The 13,062-nt window shown below is 30.9% G+C and overlaps 1 protein-coding gene across 16 annotated transcripts in view; it reads left to right on the top strand.

Annotated features, from left to right (window-relative positions):
* Positions 1-13,062, top strand: part of LOC119632371 (sex determination protein fox-1) — a 373,741-nt gene that overhangs the window by 321,472 nt on the left and 39,207 nt on the right. For 13 of the 16 annotated variants that reach the window (XM_038025241.1, XM_038025246.1, XM_038025250.1 and 10 more), the window contains 2 exons: positions 204-258; positions 4,368-4,409. In XM_038025241.1, the coding sequence (XP_037881169.1) occupies positions 204-258; positions 4,368-4,409 (97 nt within the window). The remainder of the gene's footprint in view (positions 1-203; positions 259-4,367; positions 4,410-13,062) is intronic. The other 3 variants (XM_038025249.1, XM_038025240.1, XM_038025239.1) reach the window with 1 other exon arrangement.

The raw sequence follows: 13,062 nt of genomic DNA, 5'->3' as shown, positions 1-13,062 counted from the left end.
TAACATCACAACATTATCCCTTTTGCCTACATAAATACACATATACATATACATATATAATTATGTATGTACACGTGCACGTAAACAAACATAAAAACACAAATATAAATACAAATAAATACATACACATATACATACACTTACACACACACACACACATACACACACATACACATACGCAAACGACAAAATACACACAAAAGGTGAACAATGCTACAGCTCGTGTACAAACCAAAAAGGTGACCGCCGTACCAAATGGTGAGTAATTATTATGCTTTTAATTTATGATAATAACATATGCTACTACAATGTATCTAAATAAATAAATTAATAAATAAATAAATATATAAAGGAATAAACATATAAAAAAACATTTTAAATGTTATAATAATAATATTTCAATTTCAAGCAATTTCGTAAACAAACTTATTATTATCATATAATAACTCTTCGCAAGTGTTGGTAGATTGTAGAATAAAAAAAAAAAAAAAATCATTTCAAATGATTTAACCAACTTGTGTGTACAACCCTTGCCAACAATTAGCAATCAGGGTTGATTTACTTTACTTTAAAAATAGTACAGTGAATGAGAAATGAAAGAAAAACATTTAAAATAATAATAAAATCAATCTTAAATTAAATTTCATTGACTATATATTTTCACTTAAATTTAATCATTTTTTATTTAACAGGAAGCAGCAGGGAGGTTTGAGTTGGATTCATTCAAGTATAATATTCGCTTTTGTGTTTGCTTGTTTGCGTTTGTTAAAAATTTTGAAAAAAAAAAAAAAAAATCAATGTATCGCACAATTGCGCGGTATGTACCGTAGTGTCAATCACGAGCGGTATAAAATGAATTTCATTCCGTATAGCATTGAGCAAACTGAATCGATATATTGCTATATCGGCATTTTCCTTCCATACTTAAGCTTTATATTCGCCTAGAACTTGGTTCAACCAGATCAAACTTTCTGGTTAGAAGAAGAAGAAAAAAATAATGAGAAAATTATATTCGGTTGTAATCGAATCTTTTCTATCCATCACCGTTATCCTGGAAACGATAAAAAAAAAAAAACTAAATTTCTGTACTCGATAATATTCAGTGGACGTGGCTGAGGCTGATTTTTACTATATGTGTAGAATAAAAATTGAAATTTATATCGCGTGTCTATCGTACTTTATAGGTAACGAGCGGAACACGCAGGTGTTCTCAGTTTTTTCTGCATAGTTATATGGGCGCTTTAATCGTATCCTTTAATCGGCTCAAATCATTTGAAAAATTGTTTGCTAATTTGTAGGCGATATCTCAATGTTTGCAATAACGAGAATGCTTACCGCAGACACAACACATGTGGGCACATGGACAGATGGACATGCTATACCTAATGGCTTCTGCTTCTTGAAGCCTGCCTCTCGTTATAGAGATTTACACATAAAAATTGCATTTTGACATCACTACAATATTGGGTAGACGTAGCCAGTTCCTTCCATATTTCTATATATACTATAGCATCAACGATAAGATATACTCAGGGGTTCAATTTTTTCTGTACTTATCGGCAATTTTTGTTTCCTTTTGAAGAACATAGATGTTGTTCAGCTTACGTAGTACGGTAGGCGTATCCTCTAACCGGTTTAGTCCACTTACCAATACCAAACCGCGTGTAAGAGCTTCCAATGTCTCCATCTTCCAAATTTAAAGTTGATAACTTAATGTTTGCGTCCAGGGGAATGTTTGCAATAAACAGTGCAAGGACGCCCAGATGAGTGCGTGCTTAAATCGATTCACAATGTGATGCTGAGCAAAAACATATATATATATATATTTTATGGGGCCGTTGAAGTTTCTTTCTGGTCGTTGCAAACGTTTTGCTAAATTCAATATGACTTTCATTTTGCGGTGATGGGTATAACAATAATCGAAAATTGTTTCTGCCCGAATAGGTTGGCTTTGAGACAAAAAGCCAAAAAGCCAGAAAAAAAAAAAAAAAAAATTCAATCAAGATGGTATACATAAATTATCTAAAATATCAGAGCAAAAAAAATGTATGGTTAACGGTAGTTATCAACTTACAGCATTTTTGATGTTTACTACATTCATATAACTGTCTATTACTCAAGTATTAAATAACTATTATTGTTGTTCGGGAAATTGATTTTGTTTTATTTTCAAAATTATTGTCTTTTCCTTTTTTTTTTTTTTTTAAATCAAAAAATTCTCCAACACCGCCTTTGCCCGGAGGGTGATTTTAATAATCATATCACTTATCAGTCAATCACTCTTCAGTGTTGGTCGGTATAACATTTTTACATTGAAGGTGATTTCCGTAATTTCAGCAAATTATTTTATTAAAAAAATACAGGCGTTTACATTACTATATCTACATCAATAAATCATTACATGATTAATGTCGTTCAACAAACATATGGTTTTGTGCGTTGTAAATATACATACAACAGATAAGGGCAAATGGGAAAATATCGATGAATGGGAAAAAAAAAGAATTATTTAGCATTTAAAGCATCAGCAAACTTGTGCTCACCCGGTTGACGCCTTTAAAACATCATCTAGATGATATCAATGTTCAGTGCGAAGTGTTTTTATACAAATATTTTGTATAAATAATTCGCATGTATTATATCTCGACCACTAACGTGGCATGAAACCGGTATAGCTTCAACTCATTTGCATCTGTCTGTCGGAGGTCTTTTATTGCAATTGCGATTTTTCGAAGATTAACCAAAAAAAAAAAAGGACTTTTACTGCCTGCTGCTTGTCAAAAGATAAATAATGAAGTGGTTTTTTGGTCAATCGGCAGAAAGCACAATTTTTTTGTCACTCAAGGAATGACGCCTACTCGCGTAAACACAGTCACGATCAGAAAGAAATGGGAGGATGATGAGGGCCGAAGCCTAGTGTGTGTACGCTCATTCCGTAAGTAACTTATGCCTGCACCGAAATCGAGTTCATTTTCGTAGCTCCTACGCTACGCTAAAAAAGCTAACTTAACAATATTTTTTGTCTCATAAAGGCTTTATAATCATTTTGATTCGACTCGATGAATAAATCGTATATGCAGACAGACATGTTGCGATATTTTGCAATAATATTGATTGTAATGCCAATTGCATGTCGGCTGCGACTTTCTAAGCCAGCGCCACATTATATCTATACAAAGAAAGGCTTGGCTGGCGAATGCTACTGTTTAGAGAATAGCAAGGGAATCAGAAATTAGACAAAGTCCTCTCATTTCCCACTTCTAGTTTTTATCTATCGCGCGCTTTAAATTTGATGCACGCAAAATCCAATTCGTTATATCAGTGGCGTAATTGATTCGAGAGTAATTAGGAAAATAATGAAAACGAAATCTCTTGCTCGTCTGCCTGCGAGCTAAAACGAGAAAGCAAAAGCAGTTAGTGATTAAGTGGCCCGTAATATGAAAACAATGTAAAAACAATTGCCATAAATTTTGTCAGTGTAATAAATCACATTGGAAATGCAACGAATTATATATGTAAAAAGTGCGGAGACTATGAAAAATTGAAATGTTAGAACAAATAAACAAATTCAGCTTTTATTTTTACACATGGACATGCGTGATTCAAATATAAGTAAAAACTATATCGTTTTAGTAATGGAGCAAAAAAGTTGATCCAAAATGTATAAAAATCTATATCATTGGTTGCAATGTCTTTTACGAAGCCGTACATTAACATATTCGACAAAAGGGAACAGGATCAATATTACGTTTCGTTATGATTCTTACAAGATATATGTGGATGTTGCGAAACTATAATTGGACCTTAGCTTAGCAAAATAATAATGTTCTTAGCGTTACATTTGAAACTATTTTCCCTTCAATATCGTTTTAGCTTAGAGAATAGTCTTTTATATCCTGTTGTTAACGATAGTATAGGAGCAAATAAATAAAATCTCAATTTGAGTAGTTTTAGTAAATTGTAAAGTGTTAGCAATTAATGTTTTTTTTTTTTTTCGTTGTATTTTTTATTAAGTTTGTTTTTCTTACATTGAAATCTCTCAAGCACTTTTCATTTTACAAAGAATGAGAAAAACGAAACAATTGCATATTTTGCTATAAATAGTTTTTGTGATAATAATTTATATCGAGAAAAAGAGGGAAAAAGCTAAGATCCTTAGAAAATGTCAACATTCATTCTTAGATTTATATATATATATATATATATATATATATATTTATATATATATTTATATATATATATATATATGTGTGTAGAAGAAAAAACTTTTTGTGTTTCATTTAATTTCTTCATATTTTCTTCCATTCTTTCTCTCTCTCTTTCTCTCTCGCTTGCGAAATTTGTACATTTCAATAAACGCCATATAGTTGTACTGACAAAAGATGGTGCAATACCGGCTCCAGCTCTAGGTGAGCACAAAAAGCAAAATTATAAAGAATTTTTTTTTTTTTTTTTTTTTTTTTCTTAAATTTATTTATTTCAGTTTATTTTCCTTTTTGTTGTCATGTCTTCGAAAACCTTGGTTTAATGTGTTCTTTGTTGTTGCATTTACTTAAAGTAGAAAAGTATACACTAAATATGACTTTAATAGCACTTCTCAGATGCACTTTATTTCTGTTTTTCTTCTTTTCTTTCCCTTTCTTTATTCATTTATTTGCTTTTTTTTTGTGTGTTTTTTTTTTTTTTTTTTTGTTCATTTTTATTCTCTGTAATTGTTTTTAGGCATGTCTGACTGACTAGTCAAATAATATATAATGTTATTAAATAAGAAAAATAATAAAAAATAAAAAAAAAATAGTTACTCTCGATTTTGCTTTCAAAGAATTTTTTTCTTCTTTTCTTTTTTTATATATGCATATATATAAATATTATTTAAATATAAACATTCCAAATAAATTTTTATTGCACCTGAGACAATTTTAATATTCTTTAACACAAAACTTTTAATTCTCATTACATCCCCTTTAAAATATATTGACCTTTCCGGACCGTGCATTTAAATTAACTGTTTCATGTTAACGGCCATGTTTCATTGCATGTTAGTAAGTTTCTAAACTAAAAAAAAAAAAAAAAATATTCTAAATTACATCCGAACAAAAGGAAGAAAACAAAACAAAACAAAAACACTTAAACAACTTCGATATATGGTGGTCGAGTTGGAAATCTAAAAGTGAAAATGTAAAATTATAAAAATAAATAATAAAAATTTACACACGCAAAGAATCTTAACATAAAAAATATAAATAATTACATGACAAACATATATAAAATGATTTTCTTTATATGGTTAAGTGCTCTAACGAAAGGTTTCACTCTCTATAATACAATATTAGAATACCGTTAGGCATTTTCCTGTATTCTGTATACTTTTTAAAGGGCAATTTTTCCGTATTAGCTTTGATTGGCAAACTGGTCCCTTAAAGCATTTCTTTTTTTTTCCTTTTCGCTTTAAAAAAAGAACACTTGGGTAAAGACTCGAATTTTTGATTTTCTTCAAATTTATTTAATTAAGTTTTAATAACTGATGCATCCTTACTTTAAAAGGCAGATTCCTGGTTGCGCATCATGCGCTTTATCCAAAAATAGTCTGCAGTTGCAGCCTTTTCGGAAATAGTGTTCATCTGCAGATGCACGATATCTCCTGAATTTCGCCTACTATGAGCTTGTGAAAGACGCAAAAAAAATTTTTAGTCCACTGCATCTGGAGAATGTGATAACCGTCAGCATCGTAATGCTGTTACGTTTCGCTAAACACTATACGAAAATTCAGGTTTATTTCGAGTGGTGCCAGTGTTAGTAAAAGTCGCTTCGCATGATTCTAATAGAATTGTTAGATAAATTCCGTAAAATGATTCTTCTACTATGAAGGACAAGTTTTTTCACTTTTTTTAATCCATGTCATGCATCGATTTGTAGGCATTACACCTCTCTTTTTCTCTCCCTATCTCTCGGTCAACTCACGTACAGGCGTTAACTGAAGAGACAACGACAGCGCCCACATAATTCTATCGCTATACGAATTCAACGGTTCAAGCCGAGTATGAACTCTTTCTGATTTAAATTTTTGTTGCATATTTTCTTGTTTTTTTTTTTTTCTTCTTCTTTTTCCAAAGACACTTATGTCAATGCCTCACTGACATATAACATCATTTGTAGGTTCTACTTGCTAGAAAACTTCTTTCATCAACGATATTATATTCAAGAGTTTTCGTATTACATTGCAATATTATTTACCCAGCTTTTGTAGATGGCTTTCAGATCGTAAAGAAGCTCGCGTTAACGAAACTAGAAGTAGTGAGCGTTTAAATATCGTTTTTCAATATTAGCTGGAATAATTTCATTTTTCATATATGCAGCTAACTTATGGGAAAGAAAACTTGAAATAACAATGAATCGGCATTAATTTGCCTCTAAGAGAATCCAAAAAGTCTAAGGATTTTAAAATTTATGATTATCTTAAGATAAATTAGAAAAAATTTTATTTTAATGTAATCGAGATATGCATTAAGTTAAAATATAGTTATTATCTGAGCATGTACACTATATATATTTACTTATATCTCTGCATAGTATGCGTTTATTATTTTATGACAAGGTTAAGATAAGTCAAACGCAGCAGTCGCCGGAGACCGCACCCCGTTGTTACTTTGTCTGCTTAGGCTGAAGTTACCGCTTGCTGTGCGATAACGAGCGTAGGGAACGATTGATGTCCCCCTTTCCTTAGCTACTACGCGTTATGCACATCCCCGCCTTTATTCCCTGTTACATTATTAAAAAAATATATAATAAGACGTAATAAAAGAGGGAGAAATGAAGCTCCATGAGGATAGAAGTATGAAGGAATCGCGATATATTTTCGAGTCTTAAGTTAAAAATTTTTACTGAATAATAATTCACGGCAGAATGTGTGTGTGTGTGTGTGTGTGTGTGTGTGTGTGTGTGAGCGTATAAAAAACTAAAAAGGCAAAAAAAGACAATTCTCTTAAAAAGTCAATAACTTTATATTATCAAAATATTATATATATATATATATATATATATATATGTTTGTATGTAAGTATATACGTATGGATGTATGTATATATAAGTCGTGCAGTTTAAATTTTCATATATACAAAAATGAAGAGTTATTCCCCTTTAGCTGTTATCTCGAAAAACTTTGCATACAAATCTTTATTTGTATCCTTCTGCAAGCAAACATGCATAGAATAAAGTATAATATGTATGTAGATGCGTATTTACTTTTGTGCTGTTTTTTTTTTTTTCTTTTTTTTTTCTTAAACTGAAAAGCTGCATATTAAACCGTTACTTTCTTTGCTTTACGTCAGAAAAAAAAAAGAAAAAAAAAAAAGTAAAGAAAAAAACCACAGGCACACGACTATATTTAAAATAACAACTTTGCCTAACTTTCTTTTCAATTCCTTCTTATATTTGTTCTTTCGTCTCGGTAAAGCTGCTTATTTTTCATTGAAAATCTCTTCGAATCTGTCTGAATTTGTGGAAAAACCATGCGTTCTCGAGCGTAGTTACAGTTACTTTTGTTTAATAGCATCACGCTTAAGGGAGCATTGCACTGAAAATGCTGTAAATTGTGCAGATTTTCAAAATATTATTTTCTTCTCTCTCAAGAGTTTCTCATTTAATAAGCAACTGCATCGAAGCATTAGCATTATTAGGCATTTTATATAGCAACAATCTTTCATGAATAATTTATATAAAATCTTTAATCAAAAATATCTTAATTAAATTAATTTAATAATTTTAAGACCTCCTCAATGTTTATAAATCATTCTCTTTAACTAAAGCCAGCGGCAAATGCTGTGGTGTCTGTGACTACGTTTTAAATCCTGCGTCACTTGTGGTACATGAGTGCGTTAAGTTTGTGTAAAGGTGACTTAAGATGAGCCTCCCCTTTTACGATATAAAATCCATTTGGAAAGTAATTCTTAAGCTTATCTCCCCTCCCCATCTGTCCGTCGCAATATTTGGCTCATCGCTATATTTTGACTCAAGAATTTTGAATCTATTGAAAAGGGTCCAGATTGGACCAGCTTTTCGACTATTTTTCACGCGATGCTTTATCTTGAAAGGTCAACTGCATAATTTTATGAAGCGAAGTGATGGTGGGCCGTGACTACTCTCTGTAATGCCTTTGATTAGGATTTTGTAGTGGAAGTTTAGAGTGAAGTAAATACTTTTTTCGCAATATTCTATCAATCAGATGACAGCTGCTGGAGTGTAAACGGGAGATTAAGAGATTAGCGATAATGTGGTGGAACACTACGCAATGGTTATGGATTATTACAATAATTAGCCAAGAATAACTCCTTACAGAGACAAAAGTCAAATCAAGGGGAATCGTATATATTCCTTAGTTAATTATTGCCCTTCGATCGTAATGTTTGTTAGCTATGCTATCTTTGAACTGGGCGTTTGCTAGTATTTGTCAATCCCTACTTGACTATTTGTAAAAAATATTGTAAAGAAGGGGTTAAGATTGAGTTAAGTTTAAGTTAATTTGTTTTTATAAAATCAAAAACCCGACAAATGCGTTCACCCTCCTCCATCCCTTCTTTTGAAGTTTTTTGTTGGTAGTTGGTAGTATTCTCTTATAGGACAAACGTGGTTAAAAATGGTCATGTCGATGCCAGAGTCTATTTCAAGTAAGCAAGCGATATAAGCAAAGAGAAAAAGCGTAAGCAAGCTATTGTTTTCTAGTCGAACTCGAACGTATATCGTTGAGATGGAGCTGCAACGACGTCAATTAATGGATGCAAATGTAATGAAGTTTTTTTTTTGTTTACTTTCTTCTTCTTACTTAATTTAAAATGTCTTTGAAAAATATTTCTTTTAATTTGTTACACTTATTCGACTAAGGGAAACGTACTGTATATACTGTACATATATATATAGTTATATAATTTAAGCCATACTTTTCATATGTACATAAATGTAGGATCTAAATAAATATATACACATACATATCTGCATTTTTATATGTAAGCCATGTGTTTGCAAAAAAATCCATTTCTATTGCCTCGATTTCTTTGCTTAACTTCTTTTATGAAGAATTCATTAAATGCATTAAAAGCTCCCTTTCTCTCTCTCTCTCTCTCTCTCTGTCACTCTCTGTCAACCTCCCGCTCTGGTTTCCTGAAAGCAATAAATTTTAATAACATATGAATTTCCAAAAACTTTTAATCGCTCAATTGTGCTATGAAAACTAATTCATATTTATATAATATTTTTGAAAAAAGAAATATATATATGCGTATCATATCGTACTGTAATCCTATATACATGAACATGATATGGTAAAACCATGTATATATATATATACATATGATATAGATTTATTAATTAAAAAACGAAAAGTTTAATGCTTAAAGTAATCTCCCAAGTATATATACTGCCATCGGATAATGTTCATGTCCTTTAAAGATAAATGTTAAAATATTTTGCATTTCAAATGGAATGTGGACGAAAAAAAAAAGCAGTTACGTTGAGTTTAAAATTACCAGCACTGACGTACGCGCGATACTTTCGTTACAAAATAGAGCGAAGAGCGAAGAGCGATTCATTCGATATCATTGCATTCTTCTTGTTTATCGCATATACTTCAGATCACTTATGTTACGATTTTGCAGAACTTTATATGTAAACTGCAAGCCAGTCTTATGAGTACATAAACTGCATGGGTTAATACCTTGTATGATTTAGTTCATTGTCTTCTTTAAAAAAAAAAAAAAAAAAATTCAAGATCCAACATAAATTTTGAAACAATTTGAAGTTGAAATCGTGGACGAAACAATGGACCGATTTATGAGAGGCTTTACTTTAAGCTAAGCATACACTTGTAATTCTGTTTTTACCCTTCGAATCCAATCTCTTAAAAAATGTGTTTTTTAAACGGCAATGCAATGCAAAACCCATGCAATTTGATATATGATTCCTCTCTCGCTTACTCTGCCCTAATCTAGATAATAATTCTTGTACATGATTTAATTTGTGTATCGTTGTTCTTTCTTACGATTCGGGAAATAAATTGATAAAGGTTAGCATCTTTCGTACAGATTTCTTAAAAACTTTCCTATAAAGAATTTATTATAAAAAATTCATATAAAAAGTTGATCATAATTTTTGTGCGTGCGAAGTGTGCCAATGAATTCTGTCCGCTTTTTGATAAAATTCAGCTTTATTTGAAATATACTTGTGGCAAAGTTTTATAATCTACGGTCTGACATGTTCCCAGGCCATCGAGACGGACGGACGGATGTGAATTTAAATCATTTCCAAAATAAAAATTCTTTGCCCGAAATCTCGCGAAACACTTTCGGACGATTTGCTAGCTTACGGCATTTGCACTTCAAGCTAACTTAATTATTCTCGTAGCCTCGGCTGCATTTTTTCCAACACATACACACATTTCTTTATAAAATTAATTTTAAAAAAATTTTCTTAATCTATTCGGTTTCTTCTCCCATTATTATTATTGCTATTAATATTATTATTAGTTACTATTACTACAATTAATTATTAATATTATTTGCTTATATAAGTAGACTGACTGTATTTGAAGTAAGCAATTACTTGTTTTTTTTTTTTTTTTTTTGGGAAAACAAGGTTGTTCTTTGAAAATTTAGTCCATTAGATAGTTCCAATTAAGTCAACATTTTTACATATCAATATACACGTATATATATATATATATGCATGGATGCGTGTACGTGTCTTTTTTACTTTACTCTTTCGCTTTATATGTTTAATGTTAATTTAAGATTAATGCATATATGGTGCGATACACAACAAGTGTTGTGCTAAACCATATAAAGAAGTGTGGGTATGAGTTGGTAAAGATATCATACTCTGTGCACTGTCATCGGTTTAATACAATTTGCATATCCTCGGTATACTCGCTGGTTGTTTCGCATTTTTATAACGTGCAAATATTTTACAAATAAAACCTGGAAAGAACACAAGAAAGAATCGCGCACTCGAACTTGTGGACGATCTATGTTTACGGGATGCGCAAGCATATATCTGTACGTGTTACTACTTCAAGCTTAAACCTTTCGGTTTTCTCTCTCTCCCTCTTTCTTTCTCTCTATCTGTCTCTATCTATCTGTCTCTTTCGCCATCTCTCTTTTTCACTCTCTTTAGGTAAATGTAGTTGTGTGGTTATGTGGTTTTCCTATGGCTATATGCAACACGGTGCCTTTGTTTGTATTACTTTCGCTAGATGGTCTCTCTCGTTCCATACAGGATTGTTTCTTTCCCGGTTTTCTTGCTCTTTATAATTTTCATAATAAAATAAATTCTTTATTTATTTTAATATATTTAAATGCATACACATATATACACATATTCACAAATACACACACACACACACACACACACACACATATTTGTATATATATAAACCTACAACAGCTTTCTATTTATGCTTATAAAATCTACATACATGTATATATGGTTGTAGCAAGTATTCTAGTATTCTTCACCACTTCAACCCTATACTCGTTTATGTATAGAAGTTGTGTACATTGTATGTGCACACATTTATATGTACGATGTTGTTTTTATTTATGCATGTTCTTGCATGTGTACGTGTGTTCAACTTCCATAAGTTTAACTTTTATTTCATTTTATGCCTTTGCTTATAAATGTATGAATGCACACACACACACACATACACAGAAGTTTGTACATGTGGATTTTTATTCCTTTATTTTTATTTTTATGTTGTGCGGTTTTTGGTGTCATTTCACTTTAGTGTACGACTGAACGTTCTTATTGAGCATTTACATGAATAATAAATTCGCAAGAAAAAAACAAAAAAAAATTGAAAAAGAAAAAGAATACTGCTTTACAAAAAAAGATAAACTCGTGTAGAGATGCACTCCTGCTTGTTTTTTTTCCTTAACAACACTTCAACCAAAATCTATCGGCGAGCGGGTGAATGCATGCATGCATGCATCCATGTATTAACACAAATACATATACACAAACGGAATGAATGTATGTTTCATTAAACTATTAAGAGTACTGTAAAAGATAGTTGGAAATTGGGAGGTCTTGCGGTTATAGCTATAAATTTAAAATTGATTTAATGTATTTACAATAAAAAAATTTATTTTCAAGTATATATATATATATATATATATGTATATATTTTATATTTGACAGTTAGACTTGAGCATTATTGAATGAATCTTCAAGGAATTATTAAATTTATTTTAATATATATATATATATATATATATATATATTTTTTTTTTTTTTTTTTTTTTTTTTTGAAACAGTCTAAATATAAATGTAAATATAAATATGAATATATTGTTGTTGTTATTATTATAATTAATTTACCCAGGGAAATAAATTCTAAGACTTCAAACTGTTAAAGCACAAGCATCTAAAGGCTATCGGCTTTATTGAAAGCTCTACCGCACTTGAGATTTCAATTCACTTGACAATTGCGTTGTTTATCGAGGCCGTCTGTCTACTCGGCCACTCAGGCGGATAAAAAAATGAATATTATAGTAAGCTTTCTAAACTTTATGCATGAACCCTTTTGAAGTATTTATTATCAGATCGAGTTTTAGATCGAATCTTTAGATAAGCGGTATCAAGTGATTTTTATTATTTAGAAACTTAGAAAAGCTTAAGAGCTCTTGTAAATACCTAAAAGAAGCGTGTTAATGGAAGGATTTATAAAATAAAAAAAAATAAAAAAATTTAATATTAGAAATTATAAAGTCAACATCGCAATCATTCGCGCGAAGCATCTTGAATGTTGAAGTTGTTCTTTGCGGGAAGCAAATGTAGCTAGGACGAGCTTAAGCCAAAAAAGAAAGTCACTTAATCAACATATCTCTTAGCTAATGAGCCACAGTATAAAAGGTCTTAGTTAAAGGGGGCAACGCTACTTGCTACCTTATACGGATACGGATGAAATCAATGGAATTATCGGTTCTATACATTTTTAAAATATGGTTCAAATTCGAAATCAGACTTTAGAGAACTGCAAGTGCGGCTGCAACACGGTGAACCTCAGACAAAACC

The sequence above is a fragment of the Glossina fuscipes genome, unplaced genomic scaffold, assembly GCF_014805625.2.
Source record: "Glossina fuscipes isolate IAEA_lab_2018 unplaced genomic scaffold, Yale_Gfus_2 1, whole genome shotgun sequence".
NCBI classification, from domain to species: Eukaryota; Metazoa; Arthropoda; class Insecta; order Diptera; family Glossinidae; genus Glossina; species Glossina fuscipes.
The sequence above is the reverse complement of the archived record's forward strand: the minus strand, read 5'-3'. Positions and strand labels throughout refer to the sequence as shown.